Source organism: Athene cunicularia (genome assembly GCF_003259725.1).
Source record: "Athene cunicularia isolate RWA chromosome 9 unlocalized genomic scaffold, athCun1 chr9_part1, whole genome shotgun sequence".
Taxonomy (NCBI): domain Eukaryota; kingdom Metazoa; phylum Chordata; class Aves; order Strigiformes; family Strigidae; genus Athene; species Athene cunicularia.
The window spans coordinates 18234594-18257855 of NW_020799110.1; the positions used below are offsets into that span (position 1 = coordinate 18234594).

Below are 23262 nucleotides of genomic sequence, written 5' to 3' on the forward strand. Positions count from 1 at the left end.
TCTTCTTCCAAAGCTGCTAGAAAAGACCACTCAGCTCTACCCTTTTGCCACTTCCCTGCAAAGAGCCACTGCCATTTCAGGTGCTCTGCTAGGAAGTGGGGAGAGCTCTGCTCAGGTGAAACCTGTTAGCAATTGCTGATGAGAGGTAAGCCTGGATGAGAGCTCATCCTACAGTCATAAATCATTTGCAGGAATTCCTCATCCACTTCTCAAGTTTACATCATGATCCTTGGCTCCAAATCTTTTGTGTGCAGGGCTTCTTCAGGCTGGCCATAATCTTTGGGTCAGGATTCAGAGTTGGAGTCATTACCCATATTTTTTTTTACCTCAGGTGAAAATGGGAGAATGATGGCTGAGCAGAAAGGAATGGAATGAATGGAAAGATGTGGGCAAGTATGAGAGGGTCATGACTGGGAGTTTAATTACAGCATGTAGTTCACAAACAGTTGCTGGGTTTCTCCAGAAATTCCAAGGGGACATTGTATTACAAGTAGGGAAACTGGAATTTTAGCTCAATATTTTATTACACAACAAAAAATTTAAAACAAGTACTCAGAGCAAGTGCATAACACCACCCCTTTCACACTCAAGCTGAGACTGCTATAATGCTGTATTTTTTTTATTAAAAGGGTTAGAAGTCAAAAATGACACAGAAAGAAATGGGGCCATCCTACTGAATTCATTCACACTAATGATGATTTCTCTCAGGTATCTGAGGTAACAGAGACAGAATCTTCTTGGAGGTACCCAGTGAGGAGGCAACATGCATAAATTGTAGTACAAGAAAATGTTCTTTTTAAACATAGGGAAAAAAAACCCCAACTTATTTACTGTAAGAGTAATCAAATACAAAGCAGATTGCCCAGTGAAACTACGGAGTCTCTGTCCTTTGGAGATATTCAAAACCACATCAGTTCTGGGCAGCCCACTTGGTTGACAGTGCTTTGAGCAGGGTGTTGTACTAGATGATCTCCAGAGGTCCCTTCCAACTTCTAGTATTTTGCAATTACATATCTACCAGACAACAGAAAAGTCAAACCTACCAGAATCTAGGTAACTTTTCTATTTCCACAAAGCTGAAGGCAAACAAAGGGTAGAAGAGAACAGATCTGAAAGACTGCATTTATTGACTATGAAACTCAAAAAAGTAAGCATATACCAAACCGGATTTTTCCTTCTCTTCAGTCAGTGCCATATTCTACAGGTGTTATCCTTGCTTCCTAGTAATAAATACACATTGTGAATAAATAATTTAGCTGTATCACACAGTTTATCCATTTTTGTTAACATCTACATCAACAATCTACCCAGAATGCTGAGGAGCCACAGAATTTTTTTTTCTATGCATGACTAGCAAGAGACAGCAGAACCTACAGCAATATTTTTAGCTGAGATCATCCTGCATCCCATATTTGCTAGTTCAATCAAAAGATCAAAGCAGTCACAAATACTCTGTTCATGTCTTTTCTCACTCCTGTGACTTTTTGTCTGAAATTAAGGAAACCTGAACAGAGGCCAGTGCCAAATACACAAAAGGTGTGCTCCCATTTGAAAAGCTTTACCTTTTGCTCATCCAGGCCTCCCTCACTGTAATGCATCACGAGAAAATGGCTTAGTCACTGGTCTGGTACTAGTACATGCCCATAGGAGAGATGGTGGGGCATGCACATGACTTTATACAGATTGTTCCTGGCCATATTCACTTAAGCCTCAGTTCAAAAGGGAGTTTCTAGCTTTTCTTGACTGTATTTTAAATCACTGAATTTGGGATATGGCCCCAGGAAACTTCTCAGATTCTTTTTTTTTTACAATAACAAGATGTCAAATGTCTCTCAAAGAAAAAAAAAAAAAAAAAAAAAAAAAGGAATATATTAGTTACCTGTAATGATTATATCACCTTTGTAATTAAAAGCACAGGAGAATATCTCATCAGTATGACCCTCTAATATCTGAAGGCAGTGTCCAGTAGCAGCATCCCAGAGTCGAGCTGTTTTATCGGAGCTGGCTGTTAGTATACAATTGCCTTTAGGGTTAAAACAAACCTTTAAAAAATTTAGAAAAAAGTAGCAAGTCAATACACCTAGAAAAGGAAGTAGTGATTTAAAAATGAAAACAGAAAGCAGTAACTCTTGTATTCAGCTTTTCATCTAAAATTAAGTATATTCCACTAGAGTCACCCTGGCAGACTTCCATGGCTGAAGTTTGTGTGTATGCACGAAGTTCTATATACAATGACCTTACTATAGGATCAAGACTTCAGAATATTATTCCCCCCAAATCACAATTGCTCTACAACTGTAACTTTATTTAAATGTTATCATTATTCCAATGTAAAATTTATACATATTTTATAGATTTCTATATCAAACAACATATGTTTCTGTAATATCAAAACTTCAACTGAAGACAACTCATTCTGTAGTATGTCTTCATATTTGTTAAACATTCATTGCAAAAATTACATACATTTCCAGATCATCAGATATATTTTTATAGCAGTAACCAGACAATATCAGGTTTATTATAGAACATAAAATTGCTTAATAACTGAGGGCAAAATGTCTGTTCCCCAGAAATCCGATTTCTAAGTAATAACCTTCCCAAGTGATCACAGCTCCACAGAACATCTGCAGAAATAATTCTGACTTTTCAGCATGCTCCCAGATGAGCAGATTCTTGCTTCCAGCGAAGAAATCATACCACCACTAAGGACCCTGATGGAAGCTGTCCCTAAGCCACCCACATGTCAGTATGTATTCAGACTACATTCCTCAGTGCATCTACATTGACTGTGAAACATTGCAGTGACTTATATTAAGGGTTTAAGATCAGCCCTTGTGAGCTTCCTTCTCTGAGCAGAATGATTATAATAGTCAAATCAGTACAATGAAAGCATGTGAGTATTGTTCACTAAGAACTATTCTAGTTTCAAAATATTAATATTTCAGTTACAAAATACATCCAAAAAAGCAGCACAGACTTAGCATACTAGTCTGGAAGCTAGTGAAAACTATGTACTTGAAAGAATAATGAAAAGTTGCAAGCATTAAACAGCAAAGTATGAAAATGATTTAGAGTTTTGGAGGTATTAAATGTATTTGGAACTGAATTCAAAATCGAGCCAGACAAGCCTTCCAGCAAGCAAGGACCACACTCCTCATGAACAAGTCATTTTTGAAACAGGCTTTATACTTCCACGTCCCTTATGCAGTTTTGAAAACAAGAGTCTCCATGTGTTTTGCCACAGAAATACGTTTTTTCTCTTCCGTTCCATAAATCAGGTGTGCAGAGAAATGAAAAAAGAGGAGTAGATCTGATAGAAGCAAGGAATAAGGGTGATGGCCTCACATCAGCCACATCATCAAGAAACTAAAAAACTGGTGTCTATTCTGTCAGAGAATCTGGGGACTACAAGGACTTAATTTAAGATACGTCAGGCAGAAGCTCTGATAACTATGATCATTGTAAAAGAACATTTGGACAGCATCTGCTTCTCTGCTCCCCTGTTCTCTGCCAAGTGATTGTGTAGACCCAACCTGTGTAGTGTTTCAGAAAAAGGAAAGAAGTTAGAAAAAACAATTATTTCAATGTTAACAAAGCCAGGTATCCATCCCTGGGAGGGACAGACTTCTTAAGTAGCCAGTTAACTACCACAATTCTAAAGAATCAAATAGTAAATAACATGAAAATATGGAGAGATGGCTCTTGGTGGAGCCTGTAGGAGTAGCACACGCTGGGTTATCTTCGTTCAGAAAGGGGGAGTTGGAAATAATCATTGACTGATAACTTTTAGTCAAATGTAATGTTCTTTTAGTAAAGATAACTTCTTAATAAGAACTATCAATCTTAAATATTTATGATTTTACCACCACATTCTTTAACAGTATGCCTGTGTCATGGAATAACTGGTGGATTTGATGTCACAAGTAATCAAATAAGAAAAGGTGCAAAGCACAAAAAATTTACCTTTGAAATTTCACTGCCATGACCTTCTAGTTTTGCAATGCACTTTCTCGTTTCTGCATTATAGACTCTTGCTGATCCTGTAGTAGGAGATTAGGAGCCATTTTTGATTGTTATGCTTAAGCATGCATTTCAATAAGAACACTTTAATACAGTTGGAAGGACCTCATCCTCAGGTTTGTTTTCAAAATAGAAGACAATCTTAACAAAAGGATAAAGTATGTCAAAAAGAGTCTGTAACCTGATTGGAAAAGGTTGACTTTTTAATGGTTTCTGCTGGAAAACTTCTAAAATGTGAATACAAATGTCCACAAAGTACATGGACTGCTGAAGTCTATAATTTCAGAAGGCATGTACAAAATATTCAAAAAGCTTTCATTATATTTCAAATATTCATTCTATTTACTAAGCTGTTAATTATATTTAATAAGCTATTAATACATTTCAGGAAACTTTTTACATTGTCTTATGTCTTAATTCAGCAACAACAGCAAAACATTTCCAAACAGTGCCCTCCATCCAGTCTGGTATCCTGCTTCTGAAAGTACAAATCTAAACACTTAAGCATGTAAAAAATAATATGGTATTGTCATTATGCACTATAACACAACACTGTGCAGGTGAATACAAAAAACTACTTATTGCGATTAAAAAAAAATAAGCATGCAAAACTGCAGCACACCAATAACAAAATTGCTTCTTTCACTACCTCTTTGTTGTGTATTCTCTTGACGTGCATTTGGAAAGCCTAGTAGCAAATCCACCATTAAAATTCCAACGCCTTTTTTCATTTAAGCCTAAATTTGAGCACCCAAATCAAACTTCACTCAAAAGGTACTTACCTAAACATTTAAAATGCATTTCCAGCCACAAGTGAAATATTTACATGCAAGTTTGAAGTTAAAAGGGAAATACATGTTGATTGATTAAAGTGTGAAAAAGAAGAAAATTTTCACTGGGGAAAACTTCTTAAGTTTAATGCCAAACTTTCTATAATAGAACAAACATTGATCTGTACTTTTGAGCCATGATACTCCTCCTTTCACCAAGCTACATTCAAAGCAAAACTAAAGGAAAAGGACAAAGGTATTTCATGCTACTACTGCAATTCTTATAGCAGTCTCAGTCACTTCACTTACCATCAGCAGAAGCAGTTGCAATACGCTGGCCAGCATAATCAAAGCAGACATCCAATATTTCATCACTGTGACCTATTAAAGTTGCTATATGTGTCCCAGTCATAGCATTCCAAAGCTGCATAGATAAATAAGGGTAATTTTTTTTTTCTTACTTTGACTAATTTACTTGATAGATATCTAGTTGATCTATAAAGCAATATGTATAGGTCATTTCTGATGTCTGATAATGCATTAACATGAAACCTGGGTATAAATCAATAAAGAGTTACTGTTTAGTCAGTTTAATGAAGTCCTATATTTTTTTTATTTCAGTGTATTGCCTAAATGAGCCTTAAAATATATATTGTTATTTAACTGGACTTCACTGAAATGAATAAGCTTAGAGGTTTTGCACTTAGTTCTAAATTCTTTAATGAATTACATGTATTTGTTTAAAACAACGCTATTCCATTTACAAATGATATCTTTTTATATATCAAGTATCTGTATTTGGTGCACACTCCACTTTATTACCATGCATGTTTTGTCCATGGATCCAGTGACAATGAGAGAACAGTCCCAGTTGAACTGTGCACTGCTAATCTCTCCTCGGTGACCCATTAAAGTATGTAATATCCTACAAAAAGGAGAATTTACATTTTTGGTGTGTATTTTGATATACACATATAAATTATAAGATAGTTTATAAAATGGTATAGTTAAGGTGTCAAGTCTTCACCATTTTATCCCTTAAAGCAATTAAATGGAGCAGTACAGCTCATTTAAGGTTCTAGTACTACAACAATTCCATTTTTTATCTGTGGGAAAGACAGTAAACAATAGAATGGAAGAGTCCTCCCTTCTCTTTCAAAAATATTTTAATGAATGTATTTCCAGTGAAATGTGATGACTTTCCAGTGCCAGAGACAGATTTCCATATTCATCTACATACGAAGCACATACAGCCAGTTTCTCCACATTACCCTTGCATTATCCTACTTCAACAAACTGTAAACAGTACGTCTTTAAAACTCCTTATAATCTAAACCTTTTATAAAATCCACTGAAGATCAAATGGAACTTAATCAGGTACTTAATGTGAGCATGTTCCCAAGAAACAAGCAAATGACAGCCAAATTGAAATATGATTTTTAATCCTCATTAATCCTAAACTTCTTGCTGCACAAGATTGGCAATACTAGCTCCATTAAATTCTTCAGCTTTAGCTGAATAAAAAAGGTACAATTAGCCATTATTGCTTCCTATGAATTAATGGCCTATAAGGCAATGAACCCTAAAAAAGATTAATTGTTTTATACATATATATATAAAAGGATTAGTAAATTATGTTATTATCACAATGCTAATATCACTATATCATTAATAGAAAAGTGCTTTAACTAATGGATAAACTAACAACTAGAAAAACAACTAAATGAGTTTAAGTGACTGAAATGTTTTTATTCATTGGATAAGACATATAAGGATAGCTAAATTAATGTATATGTTAAATGAACAGCAAAGCAAATCTCCTAAGTAATTGATTTTTCTATTTCTTTATGGTAACAAAGACTTGATTATACTCATGTCATTTTACAGAATTACTCCTTTTACTTTCTAACACTGTGAGTTCTGTACTGTGTAGACCTTTTTACAGTAAAACCAAAAATCCACAAGCAGAAAACAACAGTGGAAAACTTCTTAATTTTGTGAACATATTATTTGGCCATTAAGCCTGCTGTTATTGTAATACCTAATACCCAAAATACCTAATAATGAAAAAAGGTTTATTTTAAAATTTAAAAGCTTTAATTTCCAAATTTCAGAAAGGCAGTCCAGGCTTCAAGCTTCAACATATATATGCGATCAATAAGCAAAATAAATAGCAATGTGTGAAACATCTCACAGTAACCACTACCACATACATAATTAGAAAGAACTCAGAAAACAGGCTTGTGAAATGCCATGAAAATTTTCCACTTAATTTTTTTTTTTAAAAAAATCAGCTTCAGTAATGATAATACTTCTTTAGCTTTCAGTTTCCAATGAAATTTAATACATGTATGCTCTAATATTTGCACCATAATTGCAGATAAGAAGAAACACTCTCTCTCTCAGCATCCTGGTGTCCAGCACTCCTGACCCCAGTTACAAGCTGTGGATTTGTCAAATGAAGCTCTGCAGACACCTTCAATGAAACTATAGCTGACCATATCTGCCATGGAGAAATTATTGATGAAAAACAGACCTGTATTACAAAAGCATGTCCCACTCCCCCCCCTCTTTTTTTTTTTTTTTTTTTTTTTTTTTTGAAGCTTTCTGAGATTTCTTATTCCTACATCAACTTCCCTCAGGACAATTCTGGATACCTACCCAGAATAAAACTGAAGAAAAAAGAATCATCAAGTTCAAACTCGAATTAGGAAAGCAGAATTTCTCATATATTTCATATGGCAAAAGACAGGCACACACAACCTCACATACAAGATTTTTGCCAATCTACCTGAACCTGTAAAGCAAAGCATGATTTGCTCACTCTTTGTGACTGCAGTTTTTCATTATTACTAAATGTAGACATGCCCAACAGCCATCTAAAAGGCTGAATGCTGGCTCTGGCACAATTATATTGCCCACTAGCTAATTACCAGGGCTGCCAGTGTTTAAATGAGAATTTTCGCCTTCATATTCCACTTCCTGGTTTTGATGCTGATGTGAAGTCCACATTAATATCTTAGAAAAAAAGGAAAGCAACATGAAAATCCGAAGACTTTGACTTCACTGCAGGCTCAGACAAGACGCTCAAAGTAGCGGCTGTTTTCAAACAAAAATATCTGCAAGAACATCAGGCTGAACGAAGTTGAATCCAAAGGTCCAAGCTGCCGAATGAGTGCGTGCCTCCTAAATATTTACACGCCAAACATTAAACTGCTGGTGTTGAATAAGCTGAAAACTTATAGGATTGAGCCTTAAAGGATGTACTCTGTGTACGTTATTTTTAAAATCACATGATTACTCTCATTTTGAAGTGATACACATTGTTTATTAGCCCAAGACACCACTATACACACACTTTCCTTTTATATATAAATTTCAGAGATATTCCCCTTGCTCTCACAAAAAGAAAAAAGGCATGACCTCTGAAAACATAATAGAACCATTATCTTCATAAATTACTTTGTCAGTAATCAGGGCAATCATTTTATTATTCTACTTATACTGAGTTTCCAGTTGAAAAAAAACAAGTGGATTTATGAGGATAATGCAACAAGTTCATATTTAGCTACTACATTATTATTTGTTGGCATCGTAATCAAGACATTCTGTTCTCTGCAGTCAGATGGGCCAAATTTTCTCCTCTTTATAAATTTATACTGACATAAAGGATTGTGAGAATGAAAACAGACCCCCTATAGTTTTAAAGACAATGTGACCAGACTATTTTCTATGACATAAAAGAAACTGTCTTTCTAGTTAAACTGTCTGTTCAATCTAGACACCTTCCAAATCATGAGTTTCCACGTTGATAAAATATTTTCTTATTTGGAGAATTCATCATCAACAAACACAGGATCTGTCCATTCTGTCTGCATCCTCAGAGCTCATAAGATGGACATTTTGAACAAAAAACATATTAAAAAGGATTTCATGAGCAGAATTTCTTTTCAGAACTAAGGGAACAGGAGCAACAAATGATAAGATGAAAGAAAGCATACTCTAAATGAAGCAAGAATACAAGGTCTGTAATTTGTAGCTCAACATTGTCTCTTTCATTTGTCATTAAAACATGCAATGTAAAATGGTATTTAGTACCTGCCAGTGCCAACATCCCACACTGCCACTCTATGGTCAAAGGAGCCAGTGATAATCCTATCTCCTGTGGTGTTGAAAGACAATGCAATAATTTCTGCTGAGTGCCCCTAAGAGAATATTTTAAAAGGAGTATGAGAATGTAAATTATGACTTTTCCATTAATGTAGTTTAACAAGTAGCTTTTTTTTTCAGCAGCATAATCCTTGTATAACCCTTCAATACATTATTTACTTTCTTGTCCAGTAGATCACAATTTTGACAAGATCTACAGGACTGCAGAATAGTCAATATCCAAAGTGCAAAAAATCAGGCACATCACTTGAGCAGTGAGCACTTACGCACTTATGACATCACTGGACATTTTCTATATTTGCTTTAAACAGAGTCACATTTGTTCACCAATACATACTGAAATCAGAGTATTTATTTACAATAAACTACAGTACAGCTTGTCATTGGTGGAGAGGGTTGAAAAAAATAATGTAAGCATACTTTTAGAAGCTAAAGGTTCGCACATTCCACTGCTCTTTGCTCTGAGGAAGAGAAAGTCAAGGCAGAGAAAATGCCTTCCTCACTCTATAGGCCATACACACCAAAGGAAGCTTATGCCACAGGCCAATCTGAACCCGTGGAATCCCAGCAAGCTGCATAGAGCAAAGAGACATCACAAGAGATAATTGGATGGCTGTTCTCTGCTTATGTTTACAGGAAGAAGATCCATACAGATAAGGGGTCTGATATTAATGTTCTTAGAGTTACTTTATGTTAATGCAGAGGAGGTCATAATTTACAGTATAGCGACATGTTTTAATGAGTGATGGAAGGCATTCTAATCTATACAAGTAGTGTCACTGAACCAAGAACATCTGTGTCTTGATAAGTAGGACTTCTTATAACATTCTTTATTCTTATACTTTATCATTCCCTTAAATTTTCCTTAATTTGTTTTATAACTGCAGTCAATGTGGGACCACCTGGTAAAAGAAACTGCAACTGCTTTGAAACAGAAAGCAAGGAACACCTTTAAAAACATAAGGAAGGCAAACATACACTTAAAGTGACTATTTCTTCTCCTTTCTCTATATCCCATAATTTGGCAGTGGTATCCATGCTTCCAGTTGCCAGCAATGTGCTCTGAAGATTAAATGATAAACATACCTGTAGCAAGAAATGTTGGATGGAAAGAGTAAGAAAGGAGAGTATTTATATATATTTTCTCAAAAATTAATAATTTAAACATGACAAGTATGTCTTCTTTTTACATAAGACAGTATTGAGTCTGACTTAATATTTTATGGCATACAGAATTGCAGAGTTCTTCCAACAGCTCACTAGAAGAGCAACAAATCCTTATCACATATCTCTGGATAACTACTCAAATCAAATGGACTAATTGGCTGCTTTGCAATGGCAATGCATTAACAAGACTTACTGGAAGATTTCCTCTATGGTTTCTGAGCCTGGATTAAAATTCACTATTTAGGTGCTTCATTTTTTGTCACAGGGAGAAATTACTTAGTTCACAAAGTTTTAATGAAAATCAAGACTGAAGCAGTTTGTTAATTTATTAACAGTGCATAGTTAACTGACAGAGAACAGCATATTCAGTATCTGTAATACAAGAGATAAACTTATGCAATCTTAATAAACATCTACAAATTTCTAAACCTCCTCCTCTAACCCCAGGAAGTCTTAGTCATACATACACTTTCACATTCTTCCATGCACACTCTGCAAGAAGATGAGTGGGTTACAGACGCATACCCTCTTCTAGGAGTATGTGTTCCCCTAATTGCACACCTCTCCTAGGAGACATGAGTACTCTAGCTTTAGTTGAACCCATGCCACTTCCTACAATCTGCTGATCCACATGCCAGAGAGAAGGCATCCAAATTTACCTATGCACATCTTGTGGGAAGACACAACTGCACCTTTTTGTTGAACTCCATACTGAGCAACCCACTAGCCAGATACAGACTCCTCATGGTATCTCCAAAAGGAAGGCTGTGCTCTCTGGTCTAAGCACAGATTGTGATGCCCAGGGTGACTTCTGGAAGCACCAGAGCAGGTTTTGACAACTGCTGCTTCCAGACTAATATCTCTCCCACCCTGCTATAAAGTGTGTTGTTTCTTTTATCTTCTTCTACTTCCTTCTATTCCTTTATTTCAAAATTCTACTTCATTTCAAAATTTTCTTTGAGATTCTCCAGTTACTGTTCAATCTGACCGACAGTCCGCCCTAACATTATCATTTCATAGGCTTCCTCCTTAACTTGATCAGTTTGGGGCAAAGACACTCCAGTTAGTTTTGTGTACCCACTAACACACTCTGTACACTCACATTCTTATCTTAACAGATAGGCCATTTGCCAAGGGTGTTCCCACAGCATCATACGTTTTTATGAAAAACAAGAACAAAAGCTCAAGAGCTTCCTTAATTAATTTTTCACATTAAAAAAAAAAAAAAACATGTAGTCATCTTCCCATTCTAATTATTCAATATGATTGTTCTGTTAATAAAGAATAGGAGGTGCCATGTTAAAAAGGAAAATGGTAGTTGAGGTCACTGGTGCATTTTCACTATGTCTGTTTCTTTTTTTTCTACTGAATAACTGTGGACATGCCTTTGCCAGCAATGTATGATATGCAATAATGGCCTTTCAAAAACAGGTCTCAGAGAAACACATTATTTTTCCTGGCTATTATCTTCTACTAATTACTTGCTACCACAACTCATAATACTCTATTAGTAACCCCTACAGAAGTCAGAAGAAATCGAGAGGCCTTTAAAAACTTAAATTGATCAGTAGAAGCAAAATCACTGCAACCTGTCTCAATAAGCAAACAGGTTCTCTATTGTCAGAGGTAACTGTTTCAAAATACCCAGAGAATCAAAAACCCACTGAAACCAACCTCACCTTCTACCAAGGCAAACCACCATTTTCTTACGCTCACTACAGGCCTTGCAATCTACAAATTAAAATCCAATTGTTTCCAGAAACAATTTCCAGAAATGCTTTATTGAGTAGTGATTGTATAGCTATTTTTGTTAAAAAATATATTCTGCATTGAAATTAAGAGTTTCAGTGGATTTGCCCTGATCTTTTAAGTCTGGATGCTGTGCATCAAGATACTTGCTATTGCTTATAGGGCTCCTAGTGCATTAAAAAGGAAACAAACCATTTTTAAGCTGATAACTGTTTTCATTTCATACATCTTTGACATTTCAGCATCCCACATGTTCCCAGTCAACACACTTAAAATTTCAGAAATTCATTCTTTTATGGCTCCAACTTGTCCTGTACATAAAGTACAGATCTCAGTGTGAAAGACAGTGATACAAGCAATGATGTTCTTGTGTACTTAGTTCTGCAAACATGAGAGGCAATGCAAGATAGCCAGAAAAAAAATGAGATATGTAGACAAATCAAGACATAACTATGTGCAATAAATCGAAAATTCCGATTATTTAGTCTTCAAAAATGTTTTAACATTTAGTAAACAAGGGAAATTGAAACAAACTAAAAAATATAATTTCAAACTGTATATAACATTTTGGTTTTATTTCTTAAGAACCACCAGGCTATCTTTTCTTGTATTGCAGAAATGTTCACAATATCTGAATGTGTGCATAGATGCAGCAGAATAGCTGCCCCTTCCAGCGTCAGCTCACTGGGGCTTGGAACCCACAACCATTCATGATGGTATGAGGAAACATAAAGGAATAAAAAACATCCATCAGTACTCACTATTTCTGCACTATGTCCTCTGAAAGTATGATAACATTTGCCTGTTTCTGTACTCCACAGTTTGCAGGTTTTATCAAAAGATCCAGTGGCAATCTTGTCACTAAATGGAAAAATTCTGTCATTTTTATTTAGAAAAAAACCCCTCTGACTTCAAAGACAGTAGAACTCTCAGAAATAATACCCAGTTGTCGAAGCTTGCACGCATTTTGGTGCATTCTGCCTCACTACAAGATCCTGGAGCAGGATTTCAAACAGAAGTTACGTTAAGGGGAAACATTAGCAGACATCATCAGTTTCTAAAAGAGCCACTGTGCCTATTAGCACAGAAGTGTTCACAACTGACCTACATTAAGGATGAAGTTATCCACTGTACTTCCAGATGTATTTAAAAATTATGCCATTTCACCAGATAGCATCTGTTTATAAACAGTTGTAAACTTTTTGTAAGTAGTTTACTCAAATTTCAGGGGTCGAACTCACTCTCACTGAAATCAGTTTAAGTGTTGTGACCAACTGCAGTTAGAGCAAGACTGGAGTGAGGTACCCAGAAAATGTAGCATGGGACACTGTATCGAAATCTGAAGATTAGCAGAAAAAAAAAAAGTTCTTCTCTTGCTGAACTTTTAATTTAAAGTAGCTCAATGTTCTCAGAAGGTTTTTGCTTGCTGTGTATTACTTCTCCACTTTTATGTTACAGTCTACAGTTATTTATCTTTGCACAGATTTTTGTCATACAATAGTTTTTTTCAAAGTATATAAAAGAATTTCATTAATTACTTTTTAAAAATAAAGAATATCAGAATAGAAGACATTGACATAGCAGGTTCTAAGTTAGATAAAGACTTTTCATTTAGAAGGAAATTATGATGCTCCAAATAGTATCAAATCTTCAAGAGAAGAAATCTTTAAGATTTATTTCCTGATGTTAACTGTATATTGCTTAACAGATAAATAGGACATCTGACAGTGAAAGAAGTAATGTGATTTAATATAAAAACAGGAATTCTTTTCTCTTATTTTGCAGTGAAGCAAAATGGCTTACTTACACACTACAACTTCCTCAGGAAGCAAATGATAATGAAACTTCAGTAGCTAACACGTAAATCCCTTCACCTAACAGGTGGAAGTTAACCTAGGCAATAACCTAGGGCTAACAGTTATTGCAGAAAACGCGCACAGATTTATATTTGACATTTAAACAGCGGCACCCTGTGGCCTTTCTAAAAATTACTCAACAGCTGTGACACTTCTAAATCATGTCCTAAATAATAATGAATGTGTAATAGCAAATGGAAAAATCCACTTTTGTTATGACAGTAATGTTCTTTCTCCTGAACTAAAACAACACAAGCTGTCATAAGTACACATTGTATACAATTACATGGAGGCAGTAAAGAATGATTAACATTTGGAACACAATCTGATCACAAAGACATTATTGAAATAAATCTGTCAGACCCATATAGGTATTTTTCAAGACACTGAATATCTAACGAAATTTACACTTTCACTTTCTAAATTTTATTTTTTAAATTATAGCAGAAAACATGCCTGAATGTATTTCTTATACAATAACATGCAGTGTCATGCCATGGCGATTAGCTATAGGTGAACTTTACAAATTCAGAATTTGAGACAATTTCTGAACTCTTTCAATTTGAGGTAATGTATGTTAAAGTTTGAGCAACAGTTCCGTATTTGCAAAAGAGAATGATCAGCTATTATGATGTAACTAAGAGAAAATATATTTACCCATAGGGATTATTGAAAGCTATTGCATAAACAACATTCCTGTGTCCCTCCAGTGTACATAGCTCTTCTCCTGATGCAGTATCCCATACTTTGCAGGTTCTGTCATAGCTTCCAGTGATAAAGCTAAAGCAAGGAGAAATTAATATCTGAATACAGTAAGTAATTCACTGGTCCTGGTGCATAGTCAAATGAGTTCCACAGATTTCAGTTATTATAACACTGTCTCAGACACTAAATCTTTCTTTCAAAAATATAGATTAATGACTATAGAGGTTCCTTTTTTTTTTTTTTTTTTTTTTTTTAAATATTACTCATAAAAAAACCTTCTTTCTAATCTTTAATGCTTTTCAACTAGAAAGCAAGCTACTGCTTTCAAAACATGAAGGAAATAATTACTAGGCATATGCCCACAGTGATTTCAATTAACATGAAATTCCACTATAGTGGAAGTCTCAAATGAATTTATGTCAAAGACTCATTTAGCTTTTAGTAATATTCACTTTATTGCCATAAAGATGCTTTTTTCTGAAATATGGTAATTGTCAACAAATTACCACCTTGGAAGAAAAAACTACACAAGATGAATCTCACCTGCTACCTTTTTGCATCTCCCCTTACTTCTCCCACAGAGGCCTGAAACCCAATCCTCAATCATGCTTGAAGCTGCTTATAAGCAGCACCGCTGATTCTTTTTGAGGCAAGATAAGAGCACTGAAATTTCCTTAAAATTGCATTTTAAAATGCAAAACTTCAATTAGTGATTATGTATTTTGACTTTGAAAACAACTTACCGGGAACCAGATTTGTTAAATGCTACATTAGTCAGTGGCAATATATGTGTTTTAAGTACCTGAAATAGAAGCAGGGAAAGGGAGAAGAAAACAACATTTGATGCAAATAAAAACCCCAAAACAATTGCTCAAAATATTCAACAGGTTAATATTTTCTCCTCCTCCTGTCAGATGTAATACATTAATCCCTAACTAAAAAAATCCCCCATGCCTCAGCAGGTTTTGGAGTATCGATTTCAAATTTATATTTTACTTGAATGAACTGTCTTTTCCCCCATGTTTGATTTTTCTCTACCCTCTCTGAGACCAGCAAAGTAACCCTTGACCAGAGCTGAAAGGGCAAAATCAAATGAGTGAGGAGACCATGCCTGAGATCACTGATGAAAGAAATCCCAATACTAAGCCTTATATAGTGAATCAAGAGCTCCAGCTGAATTGAGTATTTTAAGCCTTCTAAGTTATGGGATGCTTTCAGCTAGTATATGATTTTGTTTTACAAAACAATAAAAACAGAAACAAACTACATCTACATCCTATGAGGTCATGACAAAAAAGCAATGCAGAACCATAACAAAGGTATTTATCAGGACAAAATTCAAAAAGGGAATTTAAAATATGATGTGTGCCTGTATTTTGTAGATTATGGAGCTCACTGTTCTTCTAACATTGCTCTTAAGGTCCTTTAATCAGACAGTATATATGTTTCATGTAAATTATCTCATAGCTGTAATAATACATATTGACATTTATTAAACATTGGTGAAAATGGTGTCAGATACTGCCAATGAAAGCATGCCATGTTACTTTGAAAAATCACCCAAAAAGATATATCTGGTTTGTGTTTTAATAAACTGGCTACTGCATAACAGGGTTTGCATTTGAACAACTTTCACCTATTACAAGCTGGCTTCTGCTCAAGTCTAAACTATAACAAAATCATAACCTGGGAAATCACAGCAATTGCTGACAGTGAAGTAAAGGGATGTTAAAAATACAGCAGTGGTCCACTAGGTCTTCTCTGTAGTGTAAGAATTAAGAAGTAATTTATGAGCAATGCCATTTAATCACTGACATATTATTACAAGAGCTTCAACTTTTTGTTCTTATCTCTAGCTTTCTCAGCTGCCTGACTACAAAAGGAAAACTAAAGGATCTTAGAGACCTTCTACTCAGAAGAGCAGGGACCAATCAAAATAGAAATAACAATGGTCAAGTGAAGGACACAGAGAGAGAAAGAAACAGAAAACTTATTTTATGTTAGAGAAACAGCAATTTCTGTTCTCTATAGAAAAAGTAAGACAAGTTGTACTTTGAGCTACACCAGTGGGAATGGGCAATCAAGATGTGGAAATGACAAAAACATTTTGGTTTTTTTTTTTTTAAATCAGCCACAGTATACAAATATCTGCATATGAGAATGGATAATTGCAGAAATTTATGGAAATTTGATCCCTACATCTTTAGGGCTCCATGCAGGCTCTGAACAACAAACGTATTTAACAATTAGGAAAAAAAGGGAGGAAAACCAGATGGGTTTACATTCAATTTCAGATCATGGGACTAATTCTGTTCTTTCAATGCCCAGTGCTGCAGTTTCTTCATCCACAGAACTCTAAGCCATCAAGAATTGCTTGTGCAAATGATACAATAATCAAACCCTAAGACAATATTAAAAAAAAAAAAAAAAATGTACCTTGGTTCTGCAAAGTCTGCTACAGCAGTCTCTAAAATAAAAATCTGCAAATCACTACAGCGTACCATTGCTATGTAATAGTTTAAAACCTGAGAAATCGTTACAAAAGCTTGTTTCTCTGCACGGTGCCTAACACACCATGATCACCATAATTACTGGAAATAACAAAAAGACAGGTTTATACACTCATTTAAGATTGTGCTCCAGTGCAACAGGAAAAAATATGAATTTCCAAACAATGCGAACACATGGAACTTTTTTGGTAAAAAAAAAAAAACAAAACTCACTCCCACCCACCTCTTATATTTTAGTATCACAGAAGCACCTGATATTCATGTTTCATTTACAAGCCTTAAATGGAACTGAAATATAAACCAAGTTCTTTTCACACACTTCTAACTACTCTCGAGCGAAGGAAATAAGCCAGCACTGACTGGATTTCCCTGCCTTTAATGATTCCAAATGTAGAAGCTCAAACATGGCACTATACCAAAGAACAAATGCATTGTTTACATTAAATTTTGAACAAACATTTAATGATTTATCAGTCTTTGTGAGGAACAATTTTTAAATATTGTGAAAGGTATTACCCCAGTTAAGAGCATACCTTAAACCAGAAACATTTTAAATTTAATATGCCTTATTACATAGCTCCGTTTTCAAGTTAAATACACAGATCTTTGTAGAATTCTCCCAGATGTGTACTGTTGGTCAAAAGAACCCAAGTTATATCTAGCAACATGTAAGGGGTTTATTTTAGCCAAACAACCCAAAACTTCTCCCTTTTCTCTCTAAATTTAAGGTAAAAATCAATAACAGAGCACTGACCTGCAATTTTTAGCAGCTACACATTGCCATCTGCTGACACAATAAAGATATTTCGTAATCTTTATACGAAATATTTAATTATTTCAGATTGCAACATGCAATCTCTGGAAGCAATTTTATTTTTATTTCCACAGTTAAACACAATTAAACCTATTCTCTTCTGACAGAATGAATCCTGGATTTGAAGTCCTGAAAGGTTATTCTAATAGTTGTCCTTAAAAAACTTACTCATTTAAAACAAATTTGTAGAGTGCTGTCTGTACTGAAGATAAAACTATCAATATTCAAACATAATAGTAATGGCAGAAAGTGATAACAACCAGTATTACTCTATGTAGCAGAACGCATTAAATAACCCACAACATTTTTACAAAATGAAGAACGAGTAGACAAGAGTTTGAAAATATTTGGGGTCTTTCCCAACAGCTAATTTACTTGGGGTCTATGTACAGGTTTTGTTGAAACTCAGCTATGGGTGTTGCTGGTCCACAGAATCTTATTTGACAAATAAGAGAATTATTTCTCTCCATCCAAAACACACCCTTGTATATAAGCCTGTGTAAACAGTGTCTAGGAACAGTTACACCTCCCAGCCTTTTGGGGGAATTCCTGGCAGACATAACCAGGCCACACTCAGTCACTCTAAACAGCACAGAGGTGATTGAAAAGAGCCAATAAATTGGTCATAAAGTCCACATTTTGCTCTCAGGCACAATATGCAGCAGTAAAAACATACTCATATCACAACTGAAACCCCCCAAAATGCCCAAAATTATCTTAAAGATGCCACTGACCTTAAAAAGATAGAACTTGTGATCCTTTTTTTCCCCTAGTTTCTCTTGCAATCTTCGTACTAAATGTATGACATGTTCCTTGTATGAAACTGTGATGAGAGGTTCTCGTTTTTGAATTTCTTCTACTAAGGCTATGACATCTGTGCTAATTATCAGAAAAAAAAAAGAAACAAAACAAAACAACACCAAAAAAATCAAAAAGCCAAACCTGCCAGATTTCATCCTCTGGCAATAATTAAAAATTTAAAACTGAGAATATTATTTATTTGCAGAGAAACTGAAGTAAGCAATTAAATGATATACATTTACCTCATTCTGTAATAGCTTAAAGAAGTGTAGATAAAACTTTCTTGGTTTCTATACTTTCTTCCCTCTCTTACTGAAGTTGTTCAGTAAGATTTAACTTTCAAAAATTTTAGCTTAGCATGAAATTTACCTTTTCAAAGGGTTTCAACAGAGGGTCAGACATGGGAGATGTGTATCCAAAACCTGATAGTTTTAGGATAAATATCTAAATTATTGCAGTGGAATTTCATAAATTCCAAGAGAATTGACCATGAAATAGCAATAAGATAAATTATATATGGAAATTGTTAAAAATTACCGATCTGTGACTTCACAAATCTATGTCTGTTCCTATATATACTCTTAGTTATGATAACAGCTTCCACAAACGTGGTCTGCAGTCTATTAGTGTCCACGGAGCTCCCAGGAAGTGATTCACAGCTACTCTGTGGAACTGGATCATCTCTTCATATCATCAGATAAACTTCTGGTTCCTGTCCACCCATGAGAAAGTGAGTGTTGACAATACCCAGCAGTCAAAGCACCAACAAACACAAAACTAGTCCTAGCAAGAAAGCTTAGCATTTCTGTTAGTATGTAATTCATTGCAATCTAAAGGAGATTTTCTATATCAGTCCTCTGATTGGGAGCTAATAAAAATCCCATAAATTAGTATCCTCTCAGTGGTTATTACTCCTTTTAAGTAATACCAGACAACTTTTTTCTTTCACAAAGTGACTCATTAGGTTCTATCCAGAGTATTAAGCTGGACAGTTCAAGGTAGACAGAAATCAGTAATTTTTAAATTTGGATTTTTCATATTACATGTGCAGCCTACATTGTCTACTAACTTTGGCCCACACGCAAGGACACTTCCATATCAATGTTGGTATTGAGACAATCATATTACTTCATGCCCTCTGACCGAATAAACTCCATGGATTTTGGCAATTTATTTAATGGTGGCATTTTTTTTATTTGTCTTAAGCTCTTCCTACCAGAGCTGGCTGAGTAGAGCATGTAAATTGACTACTATGACCAAAACCATACTGAGGCTCTCACATTTTTTCTTTTGGGTGCCTAGAGGAAGACATTAGCTGGAGGAAAGGAATAGAAATAGTTTGAGCACTGAATAAAACTTGATAATCATTGTGTGATGTTTGATGCCAGCCAAAAGGTTCTGTGAAAAAAATCCACTAGATAAGACATGCAAATTAGTGAAGTGTTCCATAGTTTTTATGTGTACAAATAGCTGATGGGTGGGAATGAAGTAGAGGGAGTCAGACTTTTCTCAGTACTTCCCACTGAGAGGACAAGAGCCAATAAGCACAAGTGATAAAAAAACAACCCAGGAAATTCAATCTGAACACAAAAATATACTTTTTTTGCTGTGACGGTGGTCAAACACCGGAATAGGTTTCACAGAGACGTTATGGAGTCTCCATCCAGGAGATATTCAGAACCAAACTACACATGGTCCTGGTCAACCTACTCTAGCTGACCCTGCTTTAGATGGTCATAAGAAGTCCCTTCCAACATAAATGATTCTGATTCTGTGACATGCCATTATATTCTGGCAAAACAGAATAAAAAGCACAAAATAGCCAAATAACCTCTCAAGTACTGGTGCATAAATTAAACATAACACCATTAAACCTAATTCAGCATAGTAACTTGTTAAGTCAGCTTTTTCATTACAACACATTCATCCTACTCCTCACAAGGCCTACAGATGAGAGTTTCAGACTGGCACCTTCCAAGTCTCTGAAAGCCAGAGGCAGATGTGACTGAGTATCATCCTCCACATAGCAAGTCTCACTTGCTTCCTCCATGAAGTGACCTCTGTCTTCTGTCTTACCTAAAGATATGCTATCAAACTTAAATGTAAACTTGATTTTGAAATACATTGTATTTTTTATTCTTCAGTTAGGCCAATCCCAGATTTTTAGAGATATCATGCTCCTGTAATTTCTTTCATCATCTGTAGGAGACTAGAAAAATCACATTATGCACTCTTTACTTGTTCCTTCAAAGAAGCCAACTGCAGTTAGGTTCACAAAAAAACCCGTAAAAGTTCAGTTACTGCAACAGAAGCAGATACTTAGTTTCTCCACACAAACATATGATAAGGAATCACTTGCCTATCTTACACCACCTTACCTATGGTTGTTATGAGGATTAGTTAATTAACAGGAGAGATCTGAACTGATGTGTATTTGTTACTTCTAGTAATTTCAACAGAGATCATTTAAACCACTGTAACTGTGGGCTGAGTTAGACCCACTTTTTGCAGACTTTCTGAATATCAGAAAGACTATTACAGGACCTAAGAACTAGCTGTCATTCACCACATTACAATGTTAAGTGCTATATTTTTCTGCTGGCTTTGTGCAGGCATCTTGATAATCATAATTCTATAAGCAGAAAGAGATTTGCTCTCCTAACAGAAAAGCATGATGTTAATAATTAGATGGAATGCAAGATTCTGCATTTAAAATAGTAGGAGAATGATTTATGTTATTTTCTTTTCTGTATGTGTGTTTTAGTGAACAAAGACATAGCTGACCTCAATTATGTTTAAAACAATCAAATACAGTTGTATATAAGCATGCTATGAAACAGCAGAGTGCTGTTATCTGAAATAGTATCATACTTACTCAGGTCTAAGATCAAGTAGATCTATAGATCTGGTCTTTGGATCACCACCTTGTATATAATCCAGAATAATTCCTTTTTTTTAAAAAAAAAAAAAAAAAGTTGATAAAAAGGTATTAATCAGATGTCTGGGATTTTGCAACATGCCCTGTAGACAGCAGTGCTTCCGCTTTTATTGCTCCACTGACTGCAGCAGACCTACTTCCAGTTCTTGGAACTAGAAGGAGGTTGGCTGTTCTTCTTGAGAGTTGCAAGGGTGATGAATAACTCTGATATATTTATATAAAATATATTAAACATTATTTATGAGCCCTTTTCTACTCTAGAAATGAACAAGCTATTTTCTCCCCAACAACTTTTTGAATTATTTCATCAGCTCTATTTTCAAAGCAGCTGTCCTGAAGGTATTTGCTGTAGTCTGGTATTCCAAGAAGCCTGGAAAACACGTTTTACAAAACCTATTATACTTGTTTCAGGGTTTGCAAAGGCCTGTGTGCAGTAACATATAGAAAATCATAACACACTTTCCATTTCTAGCCATGCTCTGGCACCTCTGCACCTTCTACTTGAGCTGAAGTATTAAAATGTTTAACCACATTGCTTCCTGTTTTGATAAAGTTGTTAAGAAGTTTGGATGCTCCTTGGTTTTCTGTGTGAAATGATAATTTATATGAATTTTAATGTCATTTTACATTTTACCAAGTCCATATGAAATGTGGTTAAATTGAAAGAAAGCCATTGTTAAAATACACTTCCTGAGCTGGCCATCTCTATCTTATTTCACTTCTGAAAATTCATTAAGTCTCCTGATTGAGTTCATGATAAATGCTGAAGACAATTTAGCAGCACAGCTTTTGAAAGCAGGGCTCTGCTCAGAAAATTCACTAAACAAAGAAAGAAAATGTTAGAAATGTGACAACTTTCTCCTAAACAACCCTTTTGATCATGCATATACATTTTTTCCTGCCAACTACTGTCACTTTTGAACTCCCCACCGCGATGCGAATGCGACTGCCTTGATTTCGCAGTGCTAAGCCATCAGTTACAGCCCGGATCGGCCCTGAGCTGCTTCCAGCTGCAAGGCTCGCAACCACCCGCCGTGCCGACACACCCGCGCCCGAAGGCGGTTCAGCTGCAGGCGCGCCATCTCCCCGCGTTCTCCGACCCTCGCCCGTGACAGAGCCGAGGAGAACCGCCCTCCCAGGAGGCCCCCGCAGCCCCGGCCCCGCCATGCCGGCAGAGCTGATGCCAGGGCAGGGAACCGGCACCAGCTGCTGACTGACAGGGCACGGAAGCGGTCCGGCCCCCGCGCCCCGCTCCGCACCCGGCGGGTAGTAGCGCAGCAGCAGCCGCCTCAGCCTCATCCTCCTCCTCCTCCTCCTCCGGCGGCGGCGGCGGCGGCGGCAGCCCCCGATACCGGCCCGCTGCCATGACAACCCCAAACAGCGCCTGCGCGCATGCGCTCGCGGGGGGGCCGAGGGCAGCCTGGCGGGGCCTCTCAGGCGCCGCTGCCCGGGCTGTGGCACCCGCGCGGCCGTGCAGCCGAGGCCTCCGGTGAGGGAGCCCCTTGCTGCGAGCTTCTATGGCAGCAAGGCGCTACTTTATATCCTATTCTCAATTCTTTTCTAGTAATTCATATCGTTCAGGGATTTTTCCTGTTACTTCAGCAGAACTATCCATTATAATTGCAAGATGTTACCGGAGTAGTAACAGCCACCTAGAAGCCCACCCCTATTTAAACAGGTCTGCTTTCTCCCGGGTCCATAGACATTTAATTATCCCCACTGAATTTTATCTACCTTTTGTTGTCCTTTGACTTAGTAT

The 23262-nt window shown here is 36.1% G+C and overlaps 1 protein-coding gene across 2 annotated transcripts; it reads right to left on the minus strand.

The window, feature by feature from the left end:
• Positions 1-341: 341 nt before the first annotated feature.
• On the minus strand, positions 342-22836 carry DAW1 (dynein assembly factor with WD repeats 1). Of its 2 annotated transcripts, none has more exons than XM_026855339.1 (13): positions 22763-22836; positions 21441-21513; positions 18499-18643; positions 15184-15242; positions 14393-14515; positions 12641-12740; positions 9942-10049; positions 8892-8998; positions 5616-5718; positions 5103-5217; positions 3967-4043; positions 1880-2042; positions 342-1216 (listed from the first exon to the last, which is right to left on the minus strand). In XM_026855339.1, the coding sequence occupies exons 1-13, from the start codon at positions 22800-22802 to the stop codon at positions 1182-1184; spliced, it is 1248 nt and encodes a 415-aa protein (XP_026711140.1). In that variant the 5' UTR covers positions 22803-22836; the 3' UTR covers positions 342-1181. The 2 variants fall into 2 exon arrangements, with proteins under 2 accessions (XP_026711140.1, XP_026711139.1); XM_026855338.1 differs by having other exon boundaries at positions 343-1220.
• Between the last annotated feature and the right edge of the window lie 426 nt (positions 22837-23262).